Source organism: Heteronotia binoei, chromosome 16 (assembly GCF_032191835.1).
Source record: "Heteronotia binoei isolate CCM8104 ecotype False Entrance Well chromosome 16, APGP_CSIRO_Hbin_v1, whole genome shotgun sequence".
In the NCBI taxonomy this organism is placed as follows: Eukaryota; Metazoa; Chordata; class Lepidosauria; order Squamata; family Gekkonidae; genus Heteronotia; species Heteronotia binoei.
Genome location: NC_083238.1, coordinates 10,189,177 through 10,206,843, shown reverse-complemented (window position 1 = coordinate 10,206,843; position 17,667 = coordinate 10,189,177). Strand labels below are relative to the sequence as shown.

The 17,667-nt window shown below is 44.5% G+C and overlaps 1 protein-coding gene across 2 annotated transcripts in view; it reads left to right on the top strand.

Annotated features, from left to right (window-relative positions):
* Positions 1 to 17,240, top strand: part of GTDC1 (glycosyltransferase like domain containing 1) — a 249,671-nt gene extending 232,431 nt beyond the window's left edge. For both annotated transcript variants that reach the window (XM_060256960.1, XM_060256961.1), the window contains one exon: positions 15,853 to 17,240. In XM_060256960.1, coding sequence (XP_060112943.1) covers positions 15,853 to 15,936 — 84 coding nt within the window. In that variant the 3' untranslated portion in view covers positions 15,937 to 17,240. The remainder of the gene's footprint in view (positions 1 to 15,852) is intronic.
* Positions 17,241 to 17,667: the final 427 nt, after the last annotated feature.

Sequence of the window (17,667 nt, the reverse complement as noted above, 5' to 3'; positions counted from 1 at the left end):
GCTAGCTCAGTTTTTTAGCTTCCAGTTCACACAGTTTTGTCTTAGCTTAGGAAAAATGGCCCCAGAGCAAACTAATTTACGCAGTAGCTCCCAACTTTAATGCCAGTAGCTCACAAAGAAGAATTTTTGCTCACAAGACCCCATAGCTTAGAGGAAGTATTGATGATCACATGCTTCATTGGCTAAGGAATTATTGCAGCAAAGATATCATATTAAGTAAACCAGAGGTCCCCAACTGCCAGACCACAGACCCAGACAAAAGAGGCAGCACAGGAGAGGCAGCCTCAAAGCGAGGCAGAGCAGCTCCACTACCCCTTTCCCCTGCCTGGGACCTGGGCAGACGAAAGTCAGCGCAGACTCACTCTGAGGCTGCCTCACCTTGCAGGGGAAGCAAAAGGGGCAGTGCGGCAGTGACCTTCTTGTCCCCCCCCCCCCGATTTAAAGACCCCTGCTGATCTGCTCACACCTCATTTACAGACCACCATGGGGGGCAGGGGTGGGGAGGCAACCTGGGGTGGCAAGAACCCCAGTGCTGCTCCTCAAGTCCCTGGAAAAATTGTCTTCCAGGAAACCAGTCCCTGGTGCCAAAAAGGTTGGGAACCACTGAAGTAAACCGTGTGGAGCACACATTTCTCAAAACATATTCTAAAGTACCGAAAAGATACCTGGCTGCTTTGAAGACCTTTCTGCAGACATACTGGTTTTTATTCCCACCCCCCCCCCCCCAAAAAAAAAAACCTATGGGTGAGAAACAGAATTTGAAAAACCATGCTTTACTATATCAAACCCATGCTACTTCTAAATAAATTCCTCCCAATGTCTAATCCCCCCCCCCTCAGCACGGTGAATTTACCTAAGTAAAAAGTCTTGCTTTCTTCAGGATCTGGATAGTAAATGGCCTGGGTCGCACCAGGCTAATCCTTTTATATCTCTGGTCTCCAATTGTAGAGACTGGTGTGATCCAGCAGGGTTCTTCTTACGTTAATTATGATACCTTCCCCTTCAGCTTCCCCCCTTCCTCCTCCTTCTCTTTCTTAAATAGCAGAGGTAGTTAAGGCCTCATAGATCTAAGAACCTAAGCAGGACAGACTCTGGTAATTATCTGGAAGGAAGAAATCAATAAACATAGTTGGAATTAATTTAAAAAATGGTATAATGGAGAATTAATCCATGGGTATCTCAGGCTCTGGGGGGCTGTTTTTTGAGGTAGATGCACCAAATTTGCACCATAGTATCCAGTGTCTCTCCCAAAAATACCCTCCAAGTTTCAAAAAGATTGGACCGGGGGTCCAATTCTTTGAGCACCAAAAGAAGGTGCACCTATCCTTCATTATTTCCTAAGGAGGGAAGGCATTTAAAAGGAGTTTTGTCCCTTTAGATGTAATGGCTCAAACTCCCTTTGGAGTTCAGTTGTGCTTGTCACAACCTTGCTCCATCCCCAAAGTTCCCGGATATTTCTTGAATTGGACTTCAACAACAAAATATTATTAATGGTTATCCACAATTATAAAAACCTATGGTGCTTTACATATTTTTCCATGGGGGCTATTTTCACTATGGGCTTTTTTCCATGTGGGTTTGTTTCCATGGGGGCTTTTTTCCTGTGAGCATTTATGTCAGTGGAGTTTTTTGTTTGGGCATTTTTCCTTTGTGCTTTTTTCCTTTGTGTTTTTTTCCTAGAACCGGTCCAAATATAATGGGTTGTATAGCTTTTGTTCTTATATGTGGATTTTGATTTGGACAAAATAGTTGTCTCCTAAAATCTGTGCATTCAGGTTAGATCCATTCCAGTTTCCAAACATCACTCGTGCTACAGCTTTAACATTTGCCTACTCTAATGTGTTTAATCGAGGTTTGCCTCTGAAGCTTGCTCACTTGTGGCAGCTGTTGCAACATGTGTGAGCCCAGGGCCTTTTTTGTAGAAAAAGCCTAGCTGGGACTCATTTGCATATTAGGCCACACCCCCTGATGCCAAACCAGTCGGAGCTGCATTCCTGCTCCAAAAAAAGCCCTGTGTGAGCCTCCCCCTCCATTGGTGGTGAAGAGAGGGGGAACCAATATTACGGAGGGAACCAATATTACTGCAGCTCTTCATGGTGTGTACTGGATCTCTGAAAGTCCTTGGGCATAATTCAGTGTACCATTTGCATGCCTGAAGCACATTAAACAACTGCACCAGTGCTTTCTTGAGCTTGCCGAAGTCTGAACTTGAGTGTCTGCTAGGTGCAAAATAAGTCCTTTTGGTTACAGCCAACAGAACAGTTTGGTGTTAACTGGGGGGGGTGGGGGGACAGTATTTTAATTTTCTGCCGTCATGTATCAGTATTTTTTTTCTTATCTGACTTCAGCTGTTGGAACAGAGTGAGAATTAATTTAAGGAACTGAAGCAGAATTTTTTGGGGCAAGTTTTATTGAAACTAGTGGACACAAATAAAGCTGACTTACACTGAATCAGGCTATTGGACTGTCAAGGTCAGTAACTCCCACCGCCTGTGGCTGTCCAGAGGCTCAGGTAGAGATCTTTCATATTGCCCGTAATCTGATCCTTTCCACTGGCAATGTAGGGAACATGGGAGCTTCTATGCGCAAAGTAGGTACTCTACCACTTAGCCGCAACCGTTCCCCAACTGGGAATGAGGCTCACTTTGCACATGTCCAGTCATTTCAGTGGGGTTTAGGCATACCAATTTCCCAGTGGATTGTACCCTAAATAAGCAAATACATGTCACTAGTATCCAGTAGCTGGGTATACTAGTGGTAACGTTACCACTAAAAACAATCCTATTAATGTAACTGGCAACATGTTCCAATTAAATTCACAAACTATAATGTTTCCTCTCTTTGGATATATTCCTGCCTTCTCCTTCCCCCAGCTGTATATTTTTGCACTTTCTTGGCCCTTTCAGCACATATGTGAAAGTGGACAGAATAATTTAGTTTGATTTTATCTGAAACCTAAAAATGGACGTTTACATAAGGACAGACCAAATGGGAATGCTGCTTCTGCAGGAAATGGTTAAACTTCAAGACAGGGGGTGGGAAAGAGAGAGACAACCAAAAATGCAATTTAACACCCAATTTCAAGCTCATTATCTTTCATTGTCTATTAACTTGGCAATGGTTCAGAAGGTAGCTCATAATAGTTTAAAATGCTGACTGAACACTTCCAGTGCTCAGCATTCCTTCTTGAGTCAATACTATTGCATAGCTGTATGGGGAAGCTTCAAAAAGAAAAACAATCCTTATTTTTTTTACCTTGACATTCACTCATTCTTCAAGTTCAGTTAAATAGTTTTGTTTCACATGGATCACCTTCCTCCTGACTGGGGAGCTGCATTTCTTGCACATAAGAACTGCTGGGGGCCTTTTAAAGACCCTGGACAACGATAGAAATTAAAGAGTGAGATTTCTGGAATAGGGTGCCAGAAGAGATGTGCGTTGTAGAATCCCCAGTAAGTAAAATGCTTTATTTCCTTCAGTTGTCTCCTTTGGAGAATGCTGAATTATGTATAGGTAGAGTGATCACCAAAGACTAGGGTTGCCAATCCCCAGGTGGGGGCAGGGGGTCCCCCGGTTTGGAGACCCTCCCCCCCCCTTCAGGGTCGTCAGAAAGCAGGGGGAGGGGGGAAATGTCTGCTGGGAACTCTATGATTCCCTATGGAGATTTATTCCCATAGAAAATCATGAAGAATTGATCTGCGGGTATCTGGGGCTCTGGGGGGGGGGTGTTTTTTCGGGGTAGAGGCACCAAATTTTCCGTATAGCATCTAGTGCCTCACCTCAAAATACCCCCCAAGTTTCAAAAAGATTGGACCAGGGAATCCAATTCTGTGAGCCCCAAAAGAAGGTGCCCCTGTCCTTCATTATTTCCTATGGAAGGAAGGAATTGAAAAGGTGTGCCGTCCCTTTAAATGTGATGGCCAGAACTCCCTTTGGAGTTCAGTTATGCTTGTCACAGTATTGATATTGGCTCCACCCCTAATGTCTCCTAGCTCCACCCCCAAAGTCTCCTGGCTCCACCCCCAAAGTCCCCAGATATTTCTTGAATTGGACTTGGCAACCCTACCAAAGACATACAGCAATTTATCCCATCACTTTGAGCAGTGCATTACTAACTCCTGCTGAATGCAAGTGTTAATTGCCGATAGTATAGCAGCAGCAAGGCATTGCTCTGGATGAAGGAAGAATGAATACTGTCGTGGGGTGGTGGTTGTCAAGCACCTGATATAGGTCAGAAATGTACTTGCGCCATGCATGTTGTCAACAAAGTGTTGTCAAGTTGCAGCTGACTCATGGCGACCCCAAATCAGGTCAGGGCACTCACTTCGAGAACTTTGGATCATACTGTGAAAAGTGCATCTGTTCCTTTGGTTCTGTGCAATTCTGGAGCATTTATCATACATGCATACCTGTGCCCTGTCTTCCTCTCATTCTTTAATATGACCAAAACATGCAAGTCAGCACTGGGACTATGAAGATAAAGGTCTAGATTATACGGATTACTTTTTAAAATATACTTGCAAGCTTGTGTTATTATTTTATTAATTTGATTTCTGTCACGCCCTCCCCACGAACGGGCTCTGGACAGGTTTCAGTATAAAATTATAACAATAATCCTATTAAAACCTTTTAAAATATACCATTTCAATCAGAAAACAATAAAGATGGCATTTCGAGATGGCAATTTAAGATGATGCCATACTGGTTCTACTGCTGAGTTTGTTAGCGTTCCAACAGTATGGCCTCATCTGAGGGTTTCGGGTTTAGCAACTTCCATCTGCCACAGTTAGAAATAGGCTTCCCAACCCTCCCGCCCTGGCGGGGGACCCCTGGATTTGAACCCTCTTCCCCCGCTGTGCAAAAAAACAGAAGCGGGGGGAGGGAAGGGGGGAACGGCGCAAAGGCCGCGAGTCCGGGTCCTTCGGAGGGTGCTAAGCCCGTCTCGGAGGAGCAGCAGCAAGTTGAAGGCGAGAAGAGGCAGCAGTGCGCAGCGGCGGTGGCGGCCTGCTCCGCTCCCCTCCCCTCTGAGGTCAATCAGAGAAGGGGAGGGGACAGGCCAGGACTCGCACACGCGGTAGCTAAAGCGGCGGCGGCAGCAGCGCACAGCAGCGGCGGCGGCCTGTTCCGTTCCCCTCCAGTCCTCTCTGAGGTCAAATCAGAGAAGGGGAGGGGGCAGGCCAGGACTCGCACACGCGGCAGCTAAAGCGGCGGCAGCAGCGCACAGCGGCGGCGGCCTGTTCTGCTTCCCTCCAGTCCACTCTGAGGTCAAATCAGAGAAGGAGAGGGTGCAGGGTGGAGGCAGGCCAGGAGCATGGCGAGCCGCGAGTCCGGGTCTTTCTGAGCCTCATAGAACTGGGTTTTTGTGTGTGTGTGTGTGTGTGTGTGAAAGAGAGGGATGGGGCAGGGAGGGGGGATTCCCTGGTATGGAGGCCCTCCCCCCCTTTAGAAAGCGTGGGGGGGGAGGGAAATGTCTACTAGGCACTCTATTATTCCCTATGGAGAACGATTCCTATAGAGAATAATAGGGAATTGATCCATGGGTATTGGGGGCTCTGGGGGGGGCTATTTTTTGAGGTAGAGGCACCAGATTTTTAGTATAGCAGCTAGTGCCTCTCCCCAAAATACCCCCCAAGTTTCAAAAATATTGGACCAGAGGGTCCAATTCTATGAGCCCCAAAAGATGGTGCTGCTATCCTTAATTATTTCCTATGGAAGAAAGGCATTTAAAAAGGCGTGCTGTCCCTTTAAATGTGATGGCCAGAATTCCCTTGGAGTTCAATTATGCTTGTCACATCCTTGTTCCTGGCTCCACCCCCAATGTCTCCTGGCTCCACCCCCGAAGTCTCCTGGCTCCGCCCCCAAAGTCCCCAGATTTTTCTTTAATTGGACTTGGCAACCCTAGTTAGAAAGCCGTTTAGCAGGGAGTTGAAGCAGGAGGGGCCAGATAATATTAGATGTCTGCAGCCTCAACTGAAGGCCTGGTCAATTTTACAGGCCCTGCGGAATTGTAAAATATCCCGCAGGGCCCTGATCTTCATTGGCAGCTCCTTCCACCAAGTCAGGGCCAGGGTGAAAAAAGCCCTGTCTCTAGTTGAGACGAAGCCGATGTCCTTTGGACCAGGGGCTACCTATAGATATTTATCGGCCTAATGTAAGGCCCTTTGGGGGACATTTGGGGAGAAGCAGTCCCACAGGTACGCTGGTCTCTAGCCACTCAGGACCTTAAAGGTAAGAACCAGCGCCTTGAACCAGATCCAGAACTCTACTAGTAGCCAGTGTTGATAGAATTTTTAATATGTTGCCTTTCAAACTCTGTGTGGCTTATAATCACCCCCATACAATCATAGCAAGCAGCAATTAAAATCTAAATACAATCAAATCAAGGTAAAGATACAACAAAGGGGATGTGTTGGTTCTTTGTGGCTTCCGTTGGGTTCTGTGGGCCAAAGTAAACAGACTACAATCTGGAACACTTGTTACTGTTTCAGAATCTGCCTGCATTCTTAAGGACACCCTGCCTTCCTTTTGTCAAAATGACCACTATACTGTCCATCATTCAGAATGTAATTCCACTTTACATTCTTGGAGGTCAGTGCTTTTCTCAACCTCTGTTTTATGTTCTCAGTGGCCCTGTGAGGTGTGTTATGCTGAGAGAAAGTGGAAAGCCCAGGATATCCCATCTACTTTTTTTTGTTTTGGCTGACTGGATTTGAACTCCAGGTTCCATATCCTAACTACTGCACCACACCTGTTCTTGTTGGCTATTTTGCTTTTTAATATATCATTTATTTCTGTTTTAATCCCACCTCATTCCAGGGGCTTTGAGTAGCTCTATATCTGATTCCCAAACTGCAGATGGAGCCATCTTGAGAAGTAGACATATTGATTTTAGCAGCCCTGCAAGGGAAGGAACTTCCACTGTTGTGGGGCAAAGACCACAACATCCCTTAAGCATGTTCATGATGTCCTAACAACACACACAATGTGGCTTTGGGGGAAAGCCTGTGGAAACATGGTATTTCTTTAGGAATTTCTGGAGAATTTACACTCTGTTGCTGAACTCAGGAATGTGGTGGTGATTTTACACGGCTGTTAAGAGCAACTGCACAACTGTATTTTTGCATTAAAATGAAACAATTTCTTGAACCAAAGCCCTTAACAATAGTATTTTTCAGAGTCTTCCAATTCCCACCTTCAAGCAGTCCTGGTGTTCTCTTTTATTACAGTTGTCCAAACCATGAATCCTCTCTTCCAATCCATTTTAGAAAAGCCTTACCAACACTGACTTATCCCTGTTTATTTCCAGCTCACTACATATGGGCAGGAACTAACTCTATTCATACTGTAGACTCCCTGATCCGTAGTTTGCCTGACCCCTCTGTTATATCTCATCACTCATAAACTGTCTTCAAATGACCCAAACTCTTCAGCATTGTACAATTCAACCTTCTGACGTTCTGTACATTTCCCTAGGCATAAATGAACAAAAAGGAATCATGTTATGTTGGATCAGATTCTTCAATATATATGGATGGGAGGGAGAGCTGAAGCTGCAAGGTGTAACCCTATAGAGCAGGGGTCCTCAAACTTTTTAAATAGGGGGCCAGTTTACTGTCCCTCAGACTGTTGGAGGGCCGGACTGCTGTTACTGTACAAGGCCGCGGGCCATCAGTTCTCCGTCTTCTGCATCTCTCTCCCTTCCCCACACCACACACCCCGGCCTGGGAACTCACCTCACCTCGGTATCACCTCACACTCTGTCTCCGCCGCCTCAGCCCATTGCCGGAAGTGTGCGTTGCTAACGCGAGTTTAGGTTGAACGTCACTTCCAGTCTGATTTTGCCATAACCCAGTGGGCCGCATAAACGTCCTCAGCGGGCCGCATCTGGCCCGCGGGCCGTAGTTTGAGGACCCCTGCTATAGAGCACCATGCAGTTGATGCATGATAACCACTCATTCTTTTTGGTTCTCCTCTGCTGTTGCAAGTTATATGAAATTTAAAAAAAACATTATGTGATAGAATGACATTCCATAAAGGGTAAAACAAAATTTGATGAGAAAGGAGGAATGTTTTTATTTTACACATTTTTATTCACGGGGGTAGGAAGGAGGGGTTGGAATGCTGCTTGAAAGTAACCAGAATATAAAGTATAACTTTTGGGTGATTTCTGTGTCTATCGCTGCAAGCTTATTAATAATGTAATCTAAAACAGTCAAATGCATTACCACATTAGTTTGTCAGTTATATGCGATGCCTGTGCCAAGAGAGAAGGTTGGAGGCAAAAGAGAGACAGAATTATGCTTGCTACAAAAAAGGCAATCAACTTCAGCAATAAGGCACAAAAAGCTTCTGCTGCGGGGGCCTTGTTCATTACAAAGCGGAATGTATTATTGAGTGTTTATGTCTATCCGAACACAAAGCTTCAAGCAGGTTGCATGGCTTAGTGGCCCTTACAGTTGAAAAGCAAAGTCTCCTCCTAGCATTTCCCTCATGTGAGATAACCTCTGCTCTCTGAATCTAGAAAACAGGTTAAATCAGGGTTATTTATTATTTATTGAATGCAGGGATGGAATTCTAGCAGGAGCTCCTTTGCATATTAGGCCACAGACCCCTGATGTAGCCAATCCACCAAGAGTTTACAAAAAAGAGCCTTGTAAGCTCATGGAGGATTGGCTACATCGTGGCGGTGTGGCCTAATATGCAAAGGAGCTCCTTCTAGAATTCCATCCCTGATTGAATGACAGTTACAAACAAGTTGATACAATGGGTATACAGACTGAGTGGGCCATCCTCCTAAATACTAATGGATCTCCCCTGCTTTTCTTATTCAAGTGAAGTGCCACTCAGAAAGCTGTTGGTCTTCTACTTGTGCCATTCAAAAAGCTGCTGCTATGGGTCAGAGAAACATGAGATACACGGGTGGGGTATAGTACGGGTGGAAAATCTCAACCCTGCTTGCATTAGAAATGCTTTCTGCTTGCTCAAGGACACCTTTGGCTCCAATTGTATTTTCCATTTGGTACCCAGTAAAATAGGCAAAACAAAATGATGATGTGGGAATTAAAAGCATTGGTGTAAAATCAGATTTGCAAGCTTTTGGACCTGGCATTGGTTGTACATGCTCGTATAGGTAACTAGAACTAAAATAAGATTCCCAGTCGATGTAGGCAGAGTTGGTAATCTGTCACCACCTGGAACCAAATGCTATTTCAGAGCATACTGTGGTCCTAGGAACACTAATATATTATCAGCTAAAATTAATGACAGAAAAATCTTCACATTCTACTCCAATAAATTAAAAATTGTTTGATCTGTCTTACCACTTTTTATCTTGCCTTGTCTTATGTGTTGCTTTATTTGTTTGTTTAAAATATTTACTAGCCACTTTTCTTCCTTATGCAGCTCAACTTAATCAAATACAGTCCTAAATGAAACCATCTTCAGCTGCCTCCTAAATTAGGGGGCCTGGCACACCTTCCTTGGAAGTTATTCCACAATCATAGGGCTGCCACTGAAAAGGCCCTCTCTCGTGTACCCATCAAACAAACTTCATTGATTGATGGGACAGCCGGGATCTCTGAGATCTTAATTCCCAGGCAGGGATTTTGGTTAATCTTGGCAACCCTGTTAGCATTTTTTTCAGTTACTGCTTTTACTATGTGTTTCATCCCCACTTTTATTTGACAGTCAATATGATGTGTGTTGGTTAGAGTGTGGGACTTTGTCCAAGGAGACCAGACTCTCATCTCTCTGCTGCAGAGCTTACCAGAGGATCTGGAGTCAGACTGTCTGCCTAAACCTACCTCACAGGGTTATTGTGATATTTTAAATGGAGACAGACATTATTTCTTTGTGAGATGCGTGGGATAAAATAAAATCATTGATATATCAATACTGATTATTAATAGTAATTTTATGGATCTAATGAACTAATTAAGCACACTCATTGTCTCCATTTGAGATTGAGTGCTTTAATGTGAATTGATACAAATATGCTTTCCTTGCTATGAACTTGACATTTCAACAGCAGATTTATAAGACGGACTGCTTGTAGAAAATACAGTCCTTCTTTAAATGATCCTGAATGTACTCCATTCAAATTTTGTTTGTTTCGTTGCCTTCATAGTTATTGTGAATCAAGCCAACACACCCTTTTAATTATTCCTCATTTTCAGATACTATCATATAAGTCTTAACATCTAGCCAAAGGTTTTCTCAATAAACACAGTCCCTTTTCCCACTTCTTCTGTTGATTTGTCATGTAGCACTCAAACACAGAAGAGTTTGAGCATTTTCCCACATAGCTTACCTCGGAGCAACGTCCCTCTTCACCGTGCAGCGTCTGCGCGGATTTCGCACCAACTGCTCCGCAGAACCAGGAAGAGCTGCAGCTTTTGCATCGCAGATGTAAACTGGTATTTAGCAGTTTACATCTGCGATGCAAAAGCCGCTGCTCTTCCTGGTTCTGCGGAGCAGTTGGTGCGAAATCCGCGCAGACGCTGCACGGTGAAGAGGGACATCGCTCCAAGGTAAGCTATGTGGGAAAACGCCCTTAGTCTTCGTCCTGGTCTCAATATTTTTTTTTTTTATGGAGGAATATACATGCATCTAGATATAAAGGACTCAACAGTGTTCTCAGGTAAAGTACATCAAGTCCTGTCTATTCTGAGTAGCAGCTACAAACCACAATACTAGGTAGGAATCTTACATAGCTCAGCTACATGAGTCTGCAATATACCAAGGACAGAATCTGAACTTGATTGATACAAATAATATATTTTACCTCTGGGCTTCATACAGAGTTTCATGATACGGATCTTCATGATATTATGCCTGAGGCTCATTCACAACATGGTAAATAAATATAATATCAAAACAGTCAAAAATCACAAATCAAATCTAAAACCATTCTCTAAAAACTAGCAACAGCAGCAAAAAAAAAAAATGGAGGGGGGGCTGCTCCTATAATGCAATAAGACAACATTGGTGGTATTAATAAATATAAATGGGATTCCTCCAAATTCAAATCAGTAGGAGAGCCAGTCTGGTGTAGTGGTTAAACGCACCGACTCTTATCTGATTCCCCACTCCTCCACATACAGCTGATGAAATGGCCTTGGGTCAGCCATAGCTCATGTAGGAGTTGTCCTTGAAAGGACAGCTGCTGTAAGAGCTCTCTCAGCCCCACCTACCTCACAGGGTGTCTCTTGTCAGGGAGGAAAGTAAAGGAGATTGTGACTGCTCTGAGACTCTCACAGTATAGGGCAGGGTATAAATCCAATATCTTCTTCTACTAAACCTTAGTTTGCACCAGAAGATGACCAAAGTGATACTAGACAAAGGGAGAAGCAGAATATATTCAATAGGGTGCCTCCACCAAAAGGGCCTGTCTGTCATGGTGGCCCACGTTACATTGGAAGGCAGGGGGATATGAAGCTAATTCTCTTAATGTAATATCCAACCAGGTATATATGGGAGTATATGGAAGAAGGCAAGTTACTGGAAATAATATGGCGCACAGGCCTGGAGGTAACCCAGTACTTGTGATCCACCTTATACATCCCTGTTTGCATGTAGCAGAGAAGCACTATAAAAGAGGTAATTGCTTCTTCCAGTCCAGAGAATAGAGGCATCTAATGGGACTGTTCTAACAACAGCAGTTTTCATTAGGGATGTGCAGGTGCCCCCCCCCCCAAATTTTGCTCCGGTTCAGGTCTGTTGAACGGGGTCGGGGGAGAGAGATGGGTTTCCTGAAAAAAACCAAATCAGTACTGCTGCAGTATTCACATCAGGGATTTTGCAGAAATCCCAATATTTTTCAGGCCCAAATAGACCTGAGCAAAAAAAAATGGGAGGGGGATTGCATACCAGAAGGTGTCTGCTCCCCACAGGCATAGCTGATTCTGGGCTGGTGTCTCATGCAATCCAGTTTAAACGAGGCTGCATGAGAAACCAGCCCAAAGCGGAGCCAGCTGATCCTCAGGCTCTCTTTTGTAGTCCCTTTAAACTTTAAGAGTTGAATCTAAACTTTAAAGGGACTGCAGTAGATGCCCAACAAACACATCCGTTTTCAGATCTACCTGGTAATTCCTGAATATATCTGGGATTTGGAAGGTGAGGGTTGTGTTTCCCTGAGAAAACCTGGATGCATTTGGGATGCCAAAATATACCCCAGAAATATTGATACGGTATTTTTCAGGTATATCTTTGGCTCAGGTAGATCTGAATGCACACCCCTAGTTGTCACCATCGTCCTGTGGCTACATCCATTCCATTGCCAGTTTATAATGCTGGCTAGAAAAACTCCAGAATACTTTTTAAGTGTGATTGTGCCACATTCCAATTCCTTATACGGCTAACTGGGCATCTGGAAGAATGGGCTGTGTCGAGGCGGGCTGGTTGCAGTTGGAGGATTGCCTTCAAGCAGGTCAGCTTTAAAATTCTCCTGTGTGCTTCTTGTTCTAGCCCAGAGGGATCAGAATGAAAAGAGAAGGTTTGGCGGTGCATAAAGTACACTCAAAGGTGCAGTAGGATGAAATGTTGCCTTAGTGAGTAGCAGAACCTTCAATATAAAAGCAAGGGCATCAAACTTTCTATTACAGAACTATACTGGGAATACAAGCTTCTAGAATTCTTCAGGGAGGGAATTATAACTGGCTGATGAGTTAGAAGTGTCCAAGAAAGGGCATCTGAGCACACAGGGAATACGGTAAGAGTAGAATCTTTTTGAGTCCATTGGAACATGGCAGAAGAGGGAGGAAGAAAGAAAATAGTTTTTTAAAGGGATAATCATTTAATTTTATAAAAGAGACATTAAAGCTAGATTGCATAAGGCACTGGTGACCTCCTTCTTGCTGTTTGATTCAGCCAGTCTGCACGAAGCAGCCCATCACCACCACCAAGGATTGCTATATGTTATCTGACTTTTCCTCCCCGGATGAGAGGATTTAGTTGCGCAGCAGAAGGTACACTTAGGGGGTAAAACCTCCCCAGGTAAAATCAATTTTGAGCATTCATAGGTCATATCAATGCACCTGTTCATCACCATTCCAAGAATAGGCGGTCATGCAAACAGGATCTTCCCCTTTCTGTTCTTTTCCTCTTCCTCCGGGTTGTTTGGATTTGTGCTGCTGTGTCTCTGACTGGCTGTCGCTTCTCAGAGACTTATATTGCATTGCCTGGTCTTTTTTTTTTAAACGGAGGAATATACATGCAGTTTGGTGTAGTGGTTAAGTGTGCGGACTCTTATCTGGGAGAACCGGGTTTGATACCCCACTCCTCCACTTGCACCTGCTGGCATGGCCTTGGGTCAGCCATAGTTATCACAGAGGTTGTCCTTGAAAGGGCAGCTGCTGTGAGAGCCCTCTCCAGCCCCACCCACCTCACAGGGTGTCTGTTGTGGGGGATGAAGGGAAAGGAGACTGTGAGCCGCTCTGAGACTCTTCGGAGTGGAGGGCGGGATATAAATCCAATATCTTCATCCACCTCACAGGGTGTCTGTTGTGGGGGAGGAAGGGAAAGGAGATTGTGAGCCGCTCTGAGACTCTTCGGAGTGGAGGGCGGGATATAAATCCAATATTTTCATCCACCTCACAGGGTGTCTGTTGTGGGGGAGGAAGGTAAAGGAGATTGTGAGCCGCTCTGAGACTCTTCGGAGTGGAGGGCGGGATATAAATCCAATATCTTCATCTACCTCACAGGGTGTTTGTTGTGGGGGAGGAAGGTAAAGGATATTGTGAGCCGCTCTGAGACTCTTCGGAGTGGAGGGCTTGATATAAATCCAATATCTTCTTCTTCTTCTTCTTCTTCTTCTTCTTCTTCTTCTTCTTCTTCTTCTTCTTCTTCTTCTTCTTCTTCTTCTTCTTCTTCTTCTTCTTCTTTTCAGGCATTAAAAGACACTGCGTGTGTGTTAGAGTTACTAGCCTCCCAGTGGTGGCTGGAGACCTCCCACTGTTACCACTGATCTCCAGGTGACAGAGATCAGTTCACCTAGAGAAAAATGGCTTCTTTTGAATGTGAACTGTACGGCATTATATGCCATTGAAGCCCCTCCCCTCTCCAAACGCCAGCCTCCTGAAGCTCCAACCACAAAAATCTCCCAAGTATTTCCTAATCCAGAGCTAGCAACCCTAAATGTGTGTAGGGTGGAACAGGATCATATTCATCCACTCCGCCTCTGGATATCTGTGCAGACAGGCAAACTTCTGTAACTTATCTGCCCTTTGGCATGTGCTATCAGGACCTTGCTTGTTGCATGAGAGCCCAACTGATTGTGTTGTGTGAGAATGCAATCACTGCGTCTGTGGTGTTGGTGCAACAGTGGCAACCAGCATTGTCTGTCCCCAGAGTGCAAAGACGCCATATTGCATATGCAGGATGGAGCCGGGATCATGAACTTTCTTGCCAGGATGCCAGTAGTAGTCACACTAGATCAGGAAAGGGGAGTGGGGTGAGAAGGAGTTTAAAGAGGATCAGGAAAATAGCCCAGAAGGCTGGCAGTTTATGGTTGGGGGCCATAAGATTACTGGAAAAGTCCCCAAGATGTAGCAGTGACAGACAAACCAATGTTCCCGAACAGTTATTTAAAAATGGAAACGTTTAAGAAAGTCACTACTGAAGAGGGGGGTGCTGAAATAGGAGTCCAGCTGGGCATTTGGGGGAGCAGTGGGGAGGGGAGGATCACAGAATAATAGAGACAGAAGAGGCTAAAAAGTGTAGCCGGTTGCTCGCCCTCTCTTCTGTCCCCCCCCCCCCCCCACCACCACCACCATTCTGTAGATGAGTGTTCACAATGCTTACAGAATTTGCCTGTTTAAAAGGCAGTGGTTTGGGGTAGAATGGGTGTTTATCTGGTATTGTGGTGAGTCACTGTAGTTTTTACATGCATCACCAGGACTGCACAGACATTGGGCTGAGGTAGGGTTGCTGTTAATGTGTGTGTACATATCGTAGGCTAGAAATGAAGTATGCAGTATATGTTGTGTGTTATTGATCTATATTGTGCAACAAAATAAGAACAGGGACATCTGGCATTCCTAAGGGGAGGTTACTTCCAGGAACTGATAGGTGGATCCACAAAACAAAACCAAATTCCTTGAGCGTTGGGTTTTTGGGTTTTTTTAATTAAAACAAAAAGTCGAGAGCCACCAACATAGATCACAAACATCAGTAAGGAATCTGTCTTTGCTACCCCAGGGTCAGATGTGAACCTTCAGTTAGTGAGTGGAACGTGTCTTTCTGCGTCTGGCCGCCTTTCAGCTTCCCATAATTATTTAATGATGCATATTTTTAAGAGAGTCCAAATAAAGTTGTGTTAAACCTCATGACAGTGTCATATTTTAAAGCAAAATGTTTGCACATGTCCTGCTGTTAACTCGAGAAATGCTTGCCTGTGGCTGCTTGTGTGCAGGAGTGGAAATCTCTCTCTCTCTCTCTCTCAAAGGGATGGAGGGAGACAAAGTAATGAAATAATCAGGCATGTTCTTAAAAGGTAGATGCCTCTAAGAGCAGCAGCCCAGCCTGCCTCATGTCAGGTAAGCTGTTTGAAGCAGAAAGCCCTTGTTTACAAAAGACATTTTAACCTGGGATTGAGCCTCTAATACCTTGATCCAATCAGAGGGCAGGATTTTCTGATCCTGGTTTTACAGCAGTATTTATACTATCCAAGCGATTTCAGGATAAACCTCCAAAGAGGAGAAAATTGTACTTCTATATATTAATCAAGCATGTGACATAGAATAGCTTGCTCTTGCTTTTTTTAAAAAAAGAATAATTCTCCCTTGATTATTATGTTCATGTTGTTCCCTTTTTTCCCCCTCTCTCTCTCCCCCTTCCCCCCCCCCCCCCACACAGGGAAAGATGGCTCAGTTTTCTTGGGCAGCGCTCCGTGGTAAATTCAGGTCTTTGCTCACAACAGAACCCAAGGAAGATTTGTGACAGATGGGGCTAAGTCACAAACTTGCAGCCTAAGGCAGACTCCATAGAACTTTCCAGAGTGTGCCCATATTTACCTGATCAGAGAGAAAAGAAAATCTGCAGAGGAAGCTCAGCTCGGCTGCTTGTCATAGCTGACACAGAGCCATCTGCCACAAATCTGTGGCGGCTTCAGATCTCCAATCCCTGCCACCACCCTGACTCAAATTAAATACAGATTCTGAAAGACGTTACGATGGTTACACATGTCCTCAGCATCCCATGGAGGAGACTGTTTGGGGCGGGGGGGGGGGAATATGTGGCCTGTTGTATAACTGCGCTCATGTAACCCATATGTGGTGCCACATTGAATTTCCGGTTGGATCTGTTTTTATCCTTTGTACTGGATTACATGGTGCCTGAATTCTTTCTTTTCTGCCGACGTGATGGCAGCCAAGATTGCAGCTTCAAACACTTGCTTTTGGCTGGCTTTCTACCTAGGTTGCCAGGTTATCACTGGAACCTCATTGTGTCCTCTGAGGGCCACAGGGTCTGAAAGGAGGACCAGAATCCTCCTGAACTAATTGGGCAAGCCCCGTATGAATGGCTTGGAACTAAAGGGCTGTTTATGCACATTTCCTTTCTTCCTCCCTCTCCCTTTCTCCCTCCCCCCTCCTTTTGCAAATTAATGACTCTGTGGCACAGGGGTTTTTAAGTGAAGGTATTAATAAGGGGTCTAGCAGGTATTCCCATGATTCACAGAACTACATTTGCATTTAATTAATCTTAAAGAAAACTGCAAGATAAACAGCTGTAATTCAAACTAGCATGGGAAATATGCTACATGGTGCCATCTACCCGATAAAATGAAAGCAGAGACACTTGTTTTATTTCTCTCAAGGTTGAAGAACAAACAGCCATCAGAATAGTTTGAGGTGGGGGGGGGCACACAATGTTATTGCCTGGTTTGCTTCAAGAAGGGGAGGGGATGCTTTGCATCCCAATAACAAAACCCCCAGCTTTAAAAGAACAAACCAACAATTCTGACAGTTAAGCCATTGCCTTTGTTTATTTGTTTAAAACATTTCTATCCCACCTTACCTCCTTGGGCTTAAGGCAGGGAACAGCGTAGCACCCAAGTTGTGAAGACATGAATAATAATCCAATTAACAAAACTAAAGCAGATTGAAATAGTTCTGGCCATTTTTTAAAGTATTTGTCAATGTGATTTGGCTGCTTTAAAAGTGTTTGTCGATGTGATTTTGTTTTTGAAGACTCAGATTGTACAACATGTTTTTAATAAAGTGCCCACTGCGGTGTTTAATTAGCATACGTGTATAAGTGTGTACGTTGCTCTGTATGTTTATCACTGCACACATCCTTCTGTCAGACTCAAAAAATACTGTTGGGGTGTTTATCTGATGTGTAACATCTGTTTTGTGACTGCAATTCCCTGAAAATTGCTGCTGCACTGTGGACGGGCGATGCTCAAGAGGAGGTTGCCCTCTAAAGCTCCACTCACAAGCTGCCCTTTCTCTTTATAAATAGGCAGTTTTCCAACTTACCTAGGTTGGCTCAGGATAGCTATTTCCCGACCTGAGAAGTAACCGTCCCTCAAAACGCAGCGAATGATATTCTTTGATCGCCAACTTTTTATCCCTTTCTAAAAGATTCCTTGCCCTTTGTTAATTCAGGGGGATGTGCCGGGCGATTCATTTCTGCCCTACATCCGTGCTGCTGCCTGTCCTTTCTAAC